This window comes from Loxodonta africana, chromosome 3 (genome assembly GCF_030014295.1).
Source record: "Loxodonta africana isolate mLoxAfr1 chromosome 3, mLoxAfr1.hap2, whole genome shotgun sequence".
In the NCBI taxonomy this organism is placed as follows: Eukaryota; Metazoa; Chordata; class Mammalia; order Proboscidea; family Elephantidae; genus Loxodonta; species Loxodonta africana.
In genome coordinates, this window is record NC_087344.1 from 64484962 (window position 1) to 64501991 (window position 17030).

The 17030-nt window shown below is 44.0% G+C and overlaps 1 protein-coding gene across 3 annotated transcripts in view; it reads left to right on the forward strand.

The window, feature by feature from the left end:
- Positions 1-17030, forward strand: part of PTPRU (protein tyrosine phosphatase receptor type U) — a 98986-nt gene that overhangs the window by 48831 nt on the left and 33125 nt on the right. For 2 of the 3 annotated variants that reach the window (XM_064281593.1, XM_064281594.1), the window contains exon 15: positions 3009-3166. In XM_064281593.1, coding sequence (XP_064137663.1) covers positions 3009-3166 — 158 coding nt within the window. Of the gene's footprint in view, positions 1-445; positions 476-3008; positions 3167-17030 lie in introns of all 3 variants that reach the window. The other variant, XM_064281595.1, reaches the window with a different exon arrangement.

Sequence of the window (17030 nt, forward strand, 5' to 3'; positions counted from 1 at the left end):
TACAAAGGTGTCTGTGCGTGCATGTATGTCTGCATTTGTGTGTATGAGTTACACATGAGGATAACATGAATATGAGTTTGTATGTACAACTGTGAGAGCGTGTGTGTCAGTGTTTCTGTGTATGAGTATGTGTGTCTGTTGATGTGTGAACGTGTCTTTGTGTGCGTGTGTGTATGAGTGTGTTTGAGTGTGTGTGAAAGCTCTGCCCTCTGCCCCTCCTCCCCCTTACTCCAGCAGCAGGAGGAGGTCTCAGAAGGGGCCTGGGTGCTGGCCCTCAGCGTCTGACCCCAGCCAGCCCTTGGGACAAGGAAGGTCCTTCTGATTTGTTCAGTCCCTGGACAGCCCCCCCCCGAGCCCCTCCCTGCTGGTTGGGCGCTGCCCTCAGCCCAGCCTGCTGGAAGGACCATGGACACAACTGTGTTGTTCTCTCTTTGCACGCTGCCAGGAGAGACCACTATGCCTACTCCTACTACCCGTAAGTAGCCCCGCCCAGGCCTTCTGAGTCCTGCCCCCGCCTAGCGTGAGGCCCGCATTTCCACCCTCTCTGACTGGGGCTTGGATTTCACACCCTGCCTGGCCTAGTGTCAGACTCAGCTCCCCGCAGCCACCTCTGTCTCGGAGTTCCCCACCTCTGCAGTCTCTCCTCTTCATCTTCCTCCTCGCATGTTGGTCACAAGTGTGGTTTTGTAGTCAGAATCATGGGTTTGAGATGTGGCTCTGCCTGAGTCAGCCTGGGCAAGTCTCTTAACCTCCCTGAGCCTCAGTGTCCTCTCCGCCACCATGCTGTGTGACTGAGCTGTCCACTCCAGCTGGTCGGAAGGACTTCCTGACACCAGACTGAAGTCCATGTCCTAGAACGTCCTCACACAGGTCTCTCTAGAGTCTACAGCCTGTGTGTGTGTGTGTGTGTCTGTGTGTGTGTCTGTGTGTGTGAGCGTGTGGTCCGGATCTGTCCCCAATGCCAGCAGCTCTTTCAACAGCGTGGACAGCTCTCTTTCACGACAGCCACTTCTCCAGCCAGGGCCCCAGTTTCTTCACACCCACCATTTCCTGGGCACTTCTTCTGGGTCAAACTCTGTGCTTTACACAGAATCCTCACAACTGCTATAAAAGATAGTAATTATTATTAACACCCCATTTGCCATTTTAGTGTTGGGAAAACTGAGGCTCAGAGAGGTGAAGGGAGTTGTCAGAGGTCACAGAAAGTGCCAGGGCTGGGGTTATAACCTCCAGTCTGACTCCATGACCTGCCGATGCTACCCTGCTCTTCTTTCTCTGTCCTCTCTTACTCTGCAAGCCTTCCAGAAATTTTCCTCCCACTTGTGCTTGTTCTCCGTCCCCTTACAGAGCATCTCAGTGACCCTGGGCCGACCTGGATGACGGCGGGTCTCTCCCCTCTTCCTCCCAGAACCTTTACTTTCATTGAGTCTCCCAATGCCATGTTAGCTTTGCTTTTCCAGCAACCAAACCCCATCAACTCACGCTGAGTCCCCAGCTCAGCTTCTGCAGGAATTGCTGACAAGGCAGCTCTCCCTCCTTCCCTACTTCTGCAGTTAATTTTTGAATCTAAATTCAGAACTTTTGAAAGTATCTATATTACATTCCATCTGCTTAATCTCACATTGAGATCAGCTGGAAGCCAACAGCATGTTAGGTGTCCCTCCCAGCATCTGTCTTCTGTGGGTCTGATATGATTTGTTTTTGTAGCTCTTCCAGGAAGGCCCAGAGGCCTGGGCTGGGAGTGAGACTCACGGTCCTCCATTGGAGACTGCCTTCTAGGCCAGTATCCAGTCATTGACATGTCTACTTTGGGTGCCATTGTTCAGCTTGACTGCGGTCGTCTGTCCACGGCTCTCTCTCTGCCCTCCTTGTGGTTTACTGGTCTCTGGCCTGTCCCTCCCTCTCTGTCCCCCCGCCCATCTCTCTGTCTCTTTCCTTATTGTTGTACCTTTTTTCTTTCTCTTTGTTCCATTTGCTCCTCCTTCTCTGTAGCCTTCTAGTTCTCTTTTGTCTTCTCTTCCCCCCCTTTCCTCCTGTTTTCTTCTCTTCTTTTCCCTTCCACCTTCATTGTTTCCTACTGGTTGTCAGGGTCCTGTTTACAGAGGCTTGTCTTCACCAGTCCCCGAAGACACCTTTGGCTCTGCCCCAGCCACAGTGAGGGTGATGGCCAGAGCCTGGTGGTGGGTGGAGGACCAGGCCTGGGCTGGCAGAGCTGTCTTGCACCCAGGCTGGGAAGGCCATGCCCCCTCAGTGCACAGCAGCAGTGGTCCCCAGTGTGGACACGGAGCTGTCTTCTTAGCACAGGGAGGACATGGTGTTCTTGGCAGGAGGGGCATCCAGAGTCCATTGAGTCCATCCCCTGCCACAGACATCTCTTGAGTCTGGAGTTTTCCTTTCTGGGAGGAGACTTTCATTGGCCTCCTCATCCCCACTGATGGTCAGTGTCCCTGAGTCTTAATAACCTGGAAGTCCTTTTTCAGGTCTGCCCCACATCCTGCAGTTAGTAGGGCCAAGCAGGGGGATGGCTCTTTGGTCTCCAGCCTTCCCTATGATTAGGCCCCTTGGGTGCTTCTCTCACCTCATCACAGGTCCCAAGGCATTTCCCTTTGCCTGTCACTTGGCCCCTCGATCGCTGGAGCTGAGTCCCCTGCCTCCCTACTCCCCTTTTTTCTCTCCCACTTTCTTAAAAATTCCTGCAGAGTCACAGATTGCTGTCCTAATCTATAAAGCTGAGCCAGAAGGAGGGGAAGCCTGAAGCCACTGCTGCCCCACTTGTTGCTCTCAGCAAAGGTCCTCAGGGTAGAGGTCCTGTCTGGCCTCTCTAGAGGGGCAGCATCTCTCTGGGTCTGGTGTGAAGGATGGAGGCACAGCCATTTCGGCATCCAGAGATGCTTCTAGGACGATTGCCTGCTCCTGGGTCAGGCCCCTGACTGCCGGGCCTCCCTACTCATCTCTGGCCATTGTCCAGACCAGTTCAATGCCCACGTCTCCCATCACCCCCTCTGCAGGAAGCCGGTGAACATGACCAAGGCCACTGTCAACTACCGCCAGGAGAAGACACACATGATGAGTGCCGTGGACAGGAGCTTCACTGACCAGAGCACCCTGCAGGAGGACGAGCGGCTGGGCCTCTCCTTCATGGACACCCACAGCTACAGCCCCCGGGGTAAGTGTTCTCCCCTTCCTCCTGGCCCTGGGGCTCCCCCTCTCCCAGCCTCCTGAACCAACAGACCAGCCCTCTCTGGGGTCCTCCCCACATCAGATGAGTTCTGTAAAACCCCTACCCAAGATGTAAGCATTTATAGAGCTCCTACTGGGTACCAGCACTGGCTCTGGAAATACTGAGAAAGGGCACAGGCAGTATTGTTTTATTGGAGGAGCCTGCAAGGAACTCTGCACAAGTAAGGGTCGAATGTGATAATTGTGCAAAGTGCTCAGAGGAGGGAGGGGCCTCAGGAGGGAGTGCTGCTGTGTGATTAGAGGGGACCAGAGTTCTCACCATTTATCGAGTGTCTGCTGTGTGATAGGAGGGAGATCCAGTGACCAACAGGGTAGTGCTCTGGAGTTGCAGACACCTGTGCTTGCAGTTCAGATCTCTTCTTAGCTGTGTGGCCCAGGGCAAGTTGCTTAACCTCTGTTTTTTCAAATATGTAAAACGGAGATAAAGATCATCTCCGCACATAGGGCTGCTGTGAAGACTAAATGAGATAATGTGTCTAAATCATCTGGTGCTGTGCCTGGCACATGGGAAAAAGGTAGTGAATCTTACCTGGCGTGGTTAATATATGCTAGGAGCGTGTTATAAGTTGCTCTACCACATATATTTAATGTTGACTTCTACAAAAGAAAATACGTGATGATTGTGGACATCATGAAGCATAATAGTACACCAAACACCAGTGGATCCCACTGATTAATTAGAACATTGTCTGAGTGCCTGTCTCTAATTATATCCCCTATGTCCTTCCTAGATGTAAACACTCATCTGAGATTTGTGTTTATTCTTTTCTTCCTTTTTGGGGGGGCCAGTTTTACCAGGTGTGCATGTATCCCCAAACAGTGCATTAGTTTTGCTCACTGTTAAGCTTTATAGAAATGAAACTACACTATATTTTTCAACATGTTTCGTCACGTTTCTAATATTTGCCCACGTGGCTGTTTTGCCGTAGCTCATTTATTTTCTCTGATGTATAGTTTTCCATCATGTGAATATATCTCAGTTTATTTATCCATTCTGCCTTCCATGGAAATTCCATTCGTTTCTAGTTTTCTTGTGATTATAAACGAGGCTTCTGTGGCTATCTTTACGAGTCTCCGGATGCACCCTACAGGAGATTCTCTAAGTAGAATTGCTGGATTGTGGACTACGTGCGTGTCCCACTTGACAAAACAGTGCCAAATTATTTCCCAAAGTGGCCATGCCTATTTACACTCCCAGCAGCAGTATGTAAGAGTTCCTGTTGCTCTACATCAAGACCAGAATATGCCAGGCTTCTAAACTTTTGCTGAACAAGTTCGTGTAAAATGGTAATTTTCTATAGTCTTAATTTGCATTTCTGTGATTACTAATGCGGTTGAACATATTTTCAAGTCATTATTGGCCATTCAGGTTTCTTCTTCCGTGAAACGCCTGTTCATGTCTCTTGCCTAATTTTCTATTGGATTTTCTGATGCTTCTTAGTGATTTTTAGGAGTTCTTTATATATTTAGGATAATAATCATTTGTTGCTTGTGAATTGCAAATATCTTCTCCCAATTTGTGGCTCATTCTTTGAGGTTATTTATAGTGTGTTGGGATGAACAGAAGGTTTTTATTTTAATTTAGTCAAATTCATCCATCTTTTCCTTTATGATTTCCACTTTTTGTGTTTTCTTAAAGAATTTCTTCCCTACCCAAGGTCATAGAAATTTTTTTACTTTTTTCTGAAACTTTTAATAATTTACATTTAAGTCTTTATCCTTCTGGAATTGATTTGTGTGTGGTGTGAGTTAAGGATTTTATTTATTTTTTTCCACAGGGGTAACCAAGTGCACTAGGATCTGATTTGCAATGACACCCCTATCATACATCATGTTTACATGTATATGGGGTTGTTTCTGGGCTCCCTTATTCTCTTTCATTGGTGAATTTGATGATCCTTGTGCTAATACCACACTGTCTAATTACGGTAGCTATCTAAGTCTTGATACCTGAAACATCAAACCCTACCAATTTGCTCTTTGTCAAGGATATCTTGGTTATTTTTGTCCTCATTCTCTTATAAATTTTAGAATCAGCTTGTCAAGTTCCTTGAAAAACCTTGTTGGAATTTTGATTGGATTTATATTTACTGTATAGGTCAATTTGGGAAGAACTGACATCTTATGAAATTGCCTTTCTATCCATGAATATATAGCCCCATTTATTTAGGTCTCCATAATTTTCTCCATAAAATCTTACACACCTTTTGTTAGATATATTCTTAGGTTCCTAATAGTTTCAATTGCTATTGTAAATGGTATACTTAAAAAATTACATTTTCTAACTATTGCTGGTATACAGAAATGCGGTTGATTTTTATATGCATGTTGATCTTATACCCATCTCCCTGATAATCTTTCATATTGATTCTAATTTGTCTGTAGAATCTTTTCAGATTTTTTGAGTACAACTAACGGATCTGCGAGTACTGACAGTTCTGTTTCTCCTTTCCCACTTCTTACCCTTTTTCTCTGTCTTTCTACTTCCGCTGGCTGAGACCTCCAGCGCGATGATCAGCAGAAGTGGCTCCAGTAGGAATTCTTACCTTGTTTTCCTGATTTTAAATGCTTCTAACATTTAAACACTGAGAATGAAGTTTGCTCTAGGTGTTTGGTAGAAACATTTTATTAGAGTAAAAAAAATGCCTTCTGTTTTTTGTTTGCTAAGAGGTTTTATTTTAAATGGGCATTAAACTTACCAAAGGCTTTTTTTTTTTTTTTTTTTGCGTTGGTTTTGATGATCATGTTTTTTTTTTTTTTAAATCTGTTAGAAAGGTGAGTGACATTTTTTGATTTTCTAATGTTAAAACAACCTTAAATTTCTGGGATAAATCCAATTTGGTCATGATGTATTATATTTTTTATATCTTGTTGGATTCAGTGTATTTGTAATATTGTTCAGGTTTTTAAAGGTGTGTTTCTGAGTGGGATTAGCCTGCGACTTTTCTTTCTTGTACTATTTTTTTTTTCTTTTTATTGTGCTTTAGGTGAAAGTTTACAGCTCAAGTTAGTTTCTCATACAAAAATTTATGTACACATTGTTATGTGACCCTTGTTGCTATTCCTATAATGTGACTGCACATTCCTCCTTTCCACCCTGGATTTCCCATGTCCATTTGACCAGCTCCTGCCTGCTTCTGCCTTCTCATCTTGCCTCGGGACAGGAGCTGCCCATTTAGTCTCCTCCCCCTCACTCTGTAAATGCCTTTGTGACCTCAAGCCTCCGTCCCTCTGACTGCCACCAACATGGTCCATACCACGAAGATGTGTCGCATGCCATGTCTCTCCAGAAAGCACCTGTATCGCAGAAAGGAGGGGTCAACACCCACTGTGAAGCCTGTGCTGAGGACCATGGTGGAGCTGAAGGGAGAAGAGGGAGGGGCAGAGGTGTGGGGGAGGGTCAGACCAGACACACAATTTGTTGGACAGAGAGCTATAGGACTCAAGGAAAAAGCTGAGACAGGTCCAGAGCTGGGATGCCCAGAATTACCCCACTCACTGAGATGGTGAAGTTAGGGAAAGTCCGTGTGGAGATGGGGGGCAACGGCAATGACACCAGGTCAATCAAGGTGGAGGGAGGAGGGGGCACACAGAACATGCTTATCTGACAAATGCGTCCTGAGGCCGGCTTGGGGGAGGCAGACACTGGGCAACAGCATGGGCAGAGGCCCAAGGGGAGCCAACCGAGCACAGCGGGGACATGGCAGGGGCCAGGACCCCCACGGTAGGTGCAGCCAGGATGCACAGCATCCAGGAGTCAGTGCCCAGAGATTACGGTTCCTAAGAAAGCTGGCAGGACATGCCTGTGGGACAGAGCCGGCTGGGTCAACAGGGCCCACAGAGCAGAATTGGGATTACAGCTGCCCAGGTCAGCGGGGCCCACGTAGCACAGCTGGCCCAGAAAGAGCCGCATGATGAGAGGAGGCAGGAGGCAGAGCCTCAGAGAAAGACCGTGGAGGGGCAACAGATGCAAGGAGTCCTATGGTGCAGACTTACCGCCATGCAGCAGTAGCCACAGCCCGGGCAGCACTGGTGCTTCACCATCCGCGCCCTGTGGTCCTCGCACAGCACCAGGAGCGGCACTCTGTTGGATGGGCGCATCAGCTCAAATTTGGCCACGCTATTGGTGCACCGGCCCAGCTGTAGACAGACAGACACAGGCTTCAGTGACAAAGCGTGAGGGAGGCCGCCCAACTATCCACTAGGCACCAAGGGGCCAGGCCTTGCACAGTGCTAGCACACAGCAGGTGCTTAGCACACGTTTGCTGACTAAGCTGACAAGCGTGAGTGAGCGGCTCCTCCAATCCAACAAGGTCAGAACTCGAGGGAGAACAAGACAGGCCTGCCCACCGACTGGTCCAATGATTAGTCAAAGCACGTCCTGCGTCACAGGAGCAACAGTGCCTGCATGAGTACTGTAAAGAGGAGCAGGCTGTTAACACGGGGAGAAACTGAGGAAAATGTCACGGTGGCTTGATATTTGGGCTGGATATCGAAGAAAAATGGGTGCACTTGGCCAAGGCTGGGCTTGGCCAAGGAGGACAAACCAGGTCAAAGAACATCACAGGCCAGAATCGGGGACGGTGGCAGGGTGAGTCTGTCAAGCCCCATGTACCAAGGCGGCTGGAACCACCATACATGGAGGTCACGGCTGAGACTCAAGTGGGAGGCACAGTGCCTTGAGGGCCTGATGAGGCCAAGGGCCAGTAGACCATGATCTGAGGGTGCAAGCAAAAGGCTACCCTGGGAGGGAAGCGACCCCTAGACATACCGCTTTATGCGTACCCCTGGCGAAGGGCTGCCTGTTTACTATGTATAGCTCTCCTACGAACAATAAGGAAGGATAATAAGCCAATAGCAGAAAAAACAATTCACCAGAGAAGGAATGCAAATGCCCAAAAACAAATGACAAAAGGTCTAAACGTCCTGATAATGAAGGAAATGGGCAATAAGAAGCCTGCGCTGGCCCTTCCTTTTTTTTTTTTTTTTTATCTACGTGAACTAAGAAGCACACTCTTTTCGAGTATCATTTTATGTCTTATGGTCAGTCTATTCTTTGTCTGAAGGGTTGGCTTTGGGAATGGTTTTAGTTCTTGGTTAACAGAGAGTCCGGGGGCCATGTCTTCTGGAGTCCCTGCAGTCTCAGTCAGACCATTAAGTCTGGTCTTTTTAGTAGAAATGGAGTTCTGCACCCCATTTTCTCCTGCTCTGTCAGGAACTCTCTGTTGTGTTCCCTGTCAGGGCCGTCATTGGTGGTAGCCAGGCACCCTCTAGTTCTTCTGGTCTCAGGCTGATGGAGTCTCTGGTTTATGTGGCCCCTTTTGTCTCTCGTACTAATATTTTCCTTGTGTCTTTGGTGTTCTTCATTCTCCTTTGCTCCAGGTGGGCTGGGACCAATTGATGCATCTTAGATGGCCGCTCGCTAGCTTTTAAGACCCTAGATGCCACTCACCAAAGTGGGATGCAGAACATTTTCTTAATAAACTTTGGTATGCCAGTTGACCTATATGTCCCCTGAAACCATGGTCCCCAGACCCCTGCCCCTGCTACACTATCCTTCGAAGTTTTGAGTTTTGTTCAGGAAACTTCTTAGCTTTTGGTTTAGTCCAGTGATGCTGACTTCCCCTGTGTTGTGTGCTGTTCTTCCTTTCACTTAAGATAATTCTTTTTTTTTTTAATTAATTTTTATTTTGCTTTAAGTGAAAGTTTACAAATCAAGTCAGTCTCTCATACAAAATTTATATACACTTTGCTGTACATGTAATTGCTCTCCCCTCAATGAGACAGCACACTCCTTCCCTCCACTCTCTTTCCTTGTGTCTATTCGGGCAGCTTCTGTCCCCCTCTGCCCTCTCTTCTCCCCTCCAGACAGGAGATGGCAACATAGTCTCATGTGTCTACTTGATCCAAGAAGCTCGTTCTTCACCAGTATCATTTTCCATCCCATATTCTGGTCCAATCCCTGTCTGAAGAGTTGGCTTTGGAAATGGTTCTTGTCTTGGGCTAACAGAAGGTCTGGGGACCATGACCTCTGGGGTCCTTCTAGTCCCAGTCTGACCGTAAAATCTGGTCTTTTCATGAGAATTTGGGGTCTGCATCCCACTGCTCTCCTGCCCCCTCGGGGGTTATCTGTTGTGTTCCCCGTCAGGGCAGTCATCCATCATGGCTGGGCACCATCTAGTTCTTCTGGTCTCAGGCTGATGTAGTCTCTCGTTTATGTGGTCCTTTCTGTCTCTTAGGGTCATAATTACCTTGTGTCTTTGGTGTTCTTCATCCTTCCTTGCACCAGATGAGTTGAGACCAATTGATGCAACCTAAGATAATTCTTGTCTACTATCTCTATCCCTCCCCACCCTGGTAACCACCAAAGAATGTTTTCTTCTGTGTTTAAACCTCTTCTTGAGCTCTTGTAATAGTGGTCTCATACAATATTTGTCCTTTTGTGACTGACTAATTTCACTCATCATAATGTCTTCCAGATTCATCCATGCTATGAGATGTTTCACGGATTCATCATTGTTCTTTATTTTTGTGTTGTATTCCATTGTGTGAATATACTATAATTTGTTTATCCATTTGAACATTGATGGGAACCTAGGTTGTTTCCATCCTTTTGCTGATGTGAACAGTGCTGCAGTGAACATGGGTATGCAGTATCTATTCGTGTGACAGCTCTTATTTTTCTAGGATATATTTCAAGGAGTGGGATTGCTGGATCGTATGGCACTTCTATTTCTAGCTTTTTAAGGAAGTGCCAAATCTATTTCCAAAGTGGTTGTACCATTTTACATTCCTACTGGCAGTGTGTAAGTGTTCCAGTCTCTCCACAACCTCTCCAACATTTATTATTTTGTGTTTTTTGGATTAATGCTAGCCTCGTTGTGGTGTCTTATACTATTCTTGTCTGGTTTTTGGTACCAATATTATAAGTCTTATCTTGACTCGATGGCACATAACAACAACAACAACATCATCAAATGAATTGGAGACTATTCCCTTTTTTCCTTATCCTGGAAGATTGGAATGGCCTACTCCTTGGAAGTTTGGTATTGGGAGCAGGAAAGCAATCTTCTTGTGTTGTTTTCTGTATGAAAAGATTTTAAACTTCTAATTCAATTTATTTAAAGGAGCACAGGACTATTTAGGCTTTCCGTTTCTTTTTAAGTCACTTATGGTAAGTTATGTTTGCCTAGAAATTTGTCCATTTCGTATACTTTTTCAAATTCATTGATATGCATTTAGTCATCATATTCTTTTTGTTATCTCTGTCATTAAATCTTCACCACAGACTTGCATGGTAGGCATTATCGACCCCTCATTTTACAGGTGAAGAAACGGAGGGTCAGAGAGAAGTCACTTGTCCTGGCTGAACAGCCAGAAAGTAGCTGAGCCAGGATTTAAATGCAGGTCTTTCTGAATTGCAAATGGCTATTTCTACTGTATTATGCTAGGCCTGGAGGAATGAGTAGGATTTGGACAAAGATGGGAAAGAAAGGGCATTTATGAATGCCGAACAGTGTGTGCAAATGTGTGGAGATTGGCAAGTGAGGATAACATGGAGACGTCTCATTGGACTAAATCCTTAAGTGGGTGTGGCAGATAGTAGGAGGCGAGGGTGATGAGGGGCATGTCTTGCTGCCGAGTCCTATCAAGAGACAGAGAGAGGCAGAAAACACAGGCTTTGCTCCCAAGGAACTCACTGACTAGTTGGAGAGATAAGACTGACCCAGGGAAGTCAAGACTAGGCTAATTGCCATATGGATGATGGGGGACAACTAGTGCTGCCAGAATTTTGAGAATATTTACCTTTGGGTGGGATGGTTAAGCTGAGATGGGCAGGATGTGACTGTTGATGAGGAGGGAGGGAGCACTGAGGTACGGCACAGAGCCTGGGCAAAGGTATGATAGCTAGGAGACTCAGTCTGTTCAGGAGATAGAACTGAGTCTCAGCACCTTCTATCTCTTTATCTACTCATCACCCACTGGTCCAGGCTCCACCTCTTCCTTTTCTTTTACAAGCAACGGTGGCAAGATTTTTGTGGTTTAGATCAGAGAGTCATGTTGCTTTTGATGCAGTCTCAATAGTCAAGATTTTAAATAGGGATTTATCATGCTGGGTAAGCGGTGGTAGGCTGGTGTGAAAAGCCAACTGGGATGTTCCCAGCATGTTGAATGTGCCCCATTGTCTCTGAAGTCTTGCCTATGAAAACCCACAGCCTTTCTGGGCCCCATCCACCTGGAGTTTTTTACCCCTGTGGGTGCCAGGGAGTTATGGCCACTGGTTTGTCAAATATGTGCAAGGTTTTTATCATCTTCACAAATCCTTTTTTATCAGGAAGCTTGGTGAACAGTAGGTCCCCAGAGTCAGATGGGCCTGGGTTTGAATCCTAGTGCTGACACTTATTTGCTGTATGACCTTGAGCAAGTAACTTAACCCTTCTGGGCCCCAGTTTCTTCATTTGCATAAGGGGGATAATAATAGTGTCTACATTATAGGGATGACCTAAGGATTAAATGACTTAAGAATTGGGCCAGGCACATGAAAGTGCCCAATATGTGAGATATTCTAAGCTATTTTTACAGACTGTGTTTCTTTAGGAAAGTTATTTATTAACTGAAAACAGTGAAAGAAAGTGTAGAGTGCTATGAGATTGTATGACTGGGGGCCCGTCTTCCTCTGAAGGTGGGTAGGGATCAGGGGAAAGTGCCCATCTCTGAAGAAAGTTTGAGAATCCTCATTTTCAGATGAGGAAACTGAGGCCCTGACTTGTGTCAGGGTTTGAATCTAGGTCTTTCTGATATCAAACCCAGTATTCTTTTCTTTGGGCCTCCCCTTAAACCATCAGCCATCCAGTGGTTACTCATTAAAGGTGTTACACAATTATGACAGTGCTGGGGAGAGCTTGAGAGGACCCCTGGGTAGTGACATTGAAACTGAGGGCTGGTTCTCACCTTCCTTCTCCTCTTGCAGAGTGCCAGCTGTGGGCAAGCTGACCCTTGTGTGTGTTTGTGCATGTCTCAAATCCCACAGGGGAAGACATGGGCAAGAAGAGGAGGGGCCTGTCTTCCTTGGGTCCAGGAAATGGAGGGTCCTCTTGGAAACATCACCACTCATCGTCCTGTCCCCTTCTGGTGGCTATTTGTGGAACATTGTGTGTTGCTCTTGGGCTCAGGTGTATGCTACTGAATTTGGCACTGGCTTCCTGTTAGTGCCCCAACCAAGTGGGAATTTTTGCTTGTCCTTAGCCACTGCAAGCTGATACCATGTCTACTTGTGGGTATGAACTGTTTGATTCCCCTCTACCCTTATTGGCTATTTTCTCCACCTGGAGAGCTCTCTATGAGCTGGCAGCATGGTTTCCACAAAGAGCACCAGGAGCCCTCTCTGTCACCAATTTCCTCTTTTTGAACCCTTCCTATGAGTTCAAGTAGAGCGGGGATTTGAACTGAGGTCTATCTGATTCCAGAGCCTGTCTCTTAATCTCCACATTACACTGTTCTCCTCGGGGTGTTTCATGAAACAAACAAAAAAAGCACTTTGTGGTGAAAGACATTTGTGAAATGTCATTACTTCCACTCATCTCTTAGAACTTTAAAATGCACATTAACATGTCAGAAGCCCTGAGATGTTCTATGGGGAGGAAACTTACTTATTTTTGTTTAAACCAGAATTTCCCAAACTCACTTAAAACACAGAATCCCTCTGCCTCCCCCTTTTCCTCTTCTTATTCTTAATGGAACACCACTTAGTCATCTTGCAGAACTACTGTTTTCTGGAACACATCTTGGCAACCACAGTATTAGGCAAGTCTCTTCTCTTTGGACCTCAGTTTCCCTCTCCATAAAATTGATGGTTTGGGGCATCTGGAACCATGATGGTATAACTGCTACTTGACTTGCCCTCCAGCTGTAAGCAACTAGAAATCTGGATAAAATATATGAAACAGTTGTTTTTAGACACTGGAAAATAGGCAGCTCAGGATTGTGATCCCCAAGAGAAGAGGAACAAATGGGGTGAGCCCTTTAATTGCTCTGACTTTCTACCTGGAGGCAGTGTTCAAATCGGTGTCACACAAAGGTGGAACCCAAGGCGAGCATGGCAACTCACGTGATTTGACGAGACAGGGATTGGAGTTTGGGGAAACGGAGGTTCCTGAAATTTGCAGGGTGGGGCACTGGGAAGGATGGAGCTAAACAGAGAAAGAGATGCAATAATCTGCATGGGGTCCCTTGACTCTTTGGCTGAATACTAAGCTGTGCATGCATAAAGTGAAACACCACTAGGCCAGGCAAGGAAGAACTACCTGGAAAAGAAAAACTACGAAGGAGCTGTAAGCTCAGTGATTCCCAGAGCTCACACACGGGCTGAGAGACACTTGAATTCTGACCAGCAGACTGGAGAAACTTAATTGAATACCTGGGGCAATTAGCAGAGATCCAGAAGGGGCACATCTTCATAGTAACGCTAAGCTGTCTTTAGATTAAGGCTACCGTAGACCCACCTTCTCTGGTAAAGTAGACAGCTGATGAAAATGAGGGAAGCCCTCAGCGTGACGGATTGAACAGCTGCAACAATGGACTCAGACATGTCAATGATCACGAAAATGGCACAGGACTGGGCAACATTTTATTCTGTTGTATATAAGGTCATCTTGAGTTGGAGTCCACACAACGGCAACTAAGAACATAACAACAACATACCCACCCTGAAAAAAAAAAAAAGAGGCTTAAAAAGGCCTCCAAAGGACCAACATGATCTTCAGGTAACTTAAAAGGGCTGAAATAGTACAGATTTTGTTTTCTGATCACAACAGAATTATATTAGAAATCAACAACAAAAAGATAGCTAGAATGGCCCCAAATATTTGGAAATTAAACAACACACTTCTAATAACCCGTGAATCCAAGTGTAAATCACAAGGGAAAATAGAAAATATTTTAAACTGAATGATCATGAAACCAGAACATATCAAAAATTTGTGGGATGCAGGTAAACATTGCTTTGAGGGAAATTTAAACTTTAAGTGCTTACATCAGAAAAAAAGAAAGGTTTATAATAAATGATCATAGCTTTCACCTTAAGAAGCCAAAAAGAAATTAAACCCAAAATATGCAAAGGAAGGGCATAATAAGTATAAGAGCAGAAATCAGTAAAACAGAAAATGGACAAACAGTGGTGAAAAATCAAAGAAACCTAAACAGATTATTTGAAAAGATCAATAAAATTGAAAAATTCTTAGCAAGAATAATTAAGATAAAAAGAGAAAGCACAAATTATTACTTTCAAGAATGAAGAGGGGATATCACTACAGATCCTACAGACATTAAAAGGACAATAAGGGAATATTATGAATAATTTTATGTCAATAAATTTGACAACTTAGATGAAATTGTCAGATCCCTTGAAAGACACTAGCTACCAAAACGAGTACAAGATGAAACAGAAAATCTGAATAGCCCTATACCTATTAAAGGAAGTGAAGTTGTAATTAAAAACTTTCTCACAACTCCAGGCTTCATCGGTGCACTCTATCAAACATTTAAGTATGAAATGGTACGAAATTTACACAAACCCTTTGAGAAGATAGAGGAGGAAGGGACATTTGCTATCATTTTATGAAGACAATATTACTCCGATTCCTAAACTAGACAAGAAATTGCAAGTAAAAGAAAACTAGAGACAAATGTCCCCATGAACACAGATACAAAATTTATAAAGAAAACATTAGCAAATACATCATGATCCAAAACCAAACCCAGTGCCGTTGAGTAGATTCCAACTCATGGTGACCCTATAGGACAGAGTAGAACTGCCCCATAGAATTTCCAAGGAGCGCCTGACGGATTCAAACTGCTGATCCTTTGGTTAGCAGCCGTAGCACTTAATGACTATGCCACCAGGGTTTCCACATCATGATCAAAATCATGATCAAGCAAGGTTTATATCAGGAACTCAGAGTTGGTTTAATATTACGAAATCAATCAATATAATTCATCATATTAACAAAATAAAGAAAAAAAAATGACCATCTCACTAAATATAGAAAAAACATTAAGAAATTTAAACACCATTTATGATTTAAAAAAAAAAAAAAAAAACTCACCAAGCCAGGACTTCCTCAATCTACGAAAAAGCTATAGTTAATATCCTACTTAATGGTAAAAGACTGAATGCTTTACCCCTAAGGTTGGGAACAAGGCTAGGAGTTCACTCTCAACATTTCTATTCAATATTGTACTAGAGATCTCAGTAGAGCAATAAGTTGGAATCGACTCGACAGCAATAGTTTTTTTTTTTTTTTTAATTTTCTATATATTCATTACATTTATATAGAGATAGATTATGAAGAGAAGTAATATTGTCTTTACTTTCAGATGGCATGATTCTTTATGTAGAAAATTCTATTAATCTGCAAAAAAGCAACTAGAACCAGTAAGTACATTTATCAAGATCACAGGATACAAGGTCAATATACAAAAGTTTATTGTATTTTATATTATAATTAGAAAATTAAGTTAAAAATACCATTTACAATAACATTCAAAACCACAAAATATTTGGGGACAAATTTATCAAAATATGTATAAAATTTTTACATTGAATGAAATTAAAACAGACCTCATAAGTGGAATATATACTATGTTCTTTTACTGGAAGGCTCGATATTATTAAGATGTCAATTTTCTCCATATTGAACTATAGATTCAATCCAACCCCAAACAAAATTCCAGCTGGATTTTTTGTAGAAATTGAGAAGCTGATTCTAAAACTCATATGAAAATGCAGAGGCTATAGAAAAGTCAAAGCAATTTTAAGAAGGAACAAAGTTGAAGGACAAACTACTGATTTCAATTTTTACTATAATGCTACATTTATCAAAACTGTGGAATTGGTGTAAGGACAGACATATTGATCAATGGAACAGAATAGAATCTAGAAATTGACCCTCACATGTATAGTTAATTGATTTTCGAACAAGGTCCAAAGTGGGGTAAGACAATCTTTTTGACAAATGGTGCTGGACTAACTGGATATCTTAGTTATCTAGTGCTGCTGTAACAGAAATGCCACAAGAGGATGCCTTTAACAAAGAGAAGTTTATTCTCTCACAATCTAGGAGGCTAGAAGTCCGAATTCAGGGTGCCAGCTCCAGGGGAAGGCTTTCTCTCTCTGTTGGCTCTGGGGGAAGGTCCTTGTCATCAATCATTCCCTGCTCTAGGAGCTTTTCAGTGCAGGGACCCCTGGTCCAAAGGACACGCTGTCTTCATGGTTCTTCATTCTTGGTGGCATTAGGTCCCCATGTCTCTACTCACTTCTTTGTTTTATATCTCAGAAGAGATCGACTCAAGATATAACCTCATTTTGTAGATTGAGTCCTGCCTCATTAACATAACTGCTTCTAATTCTGCTTCATTAACATCATAGAGGCAGGATTTACAACACATAGGAAAATCACATCAGATGACAAAGTGGTGAACAATCACACAATACTGGGAAACATGGCCTAGCCAATTTAACATACTTTTTGTAGACATTTTAATCCATAACAATACCCAAATGGAAAATATTGGATCTCACCCTGTACCTCACCCCATACACAGAAATTAGCTCAAAATGGATCACAGACTTCAATGTAGAAGTGAAAGTTACAAAACTTCTAGGAGAAAACATAAGAGAAAATTTTGATGATCTATTGGTAGGCAAAAATTTCTGAACTAGGCCACACAGAGCACAAATCATTAAAAAAAAAAGAGAAAGAAATTGAAAGGCAAGCCACAGACTAGCAGAA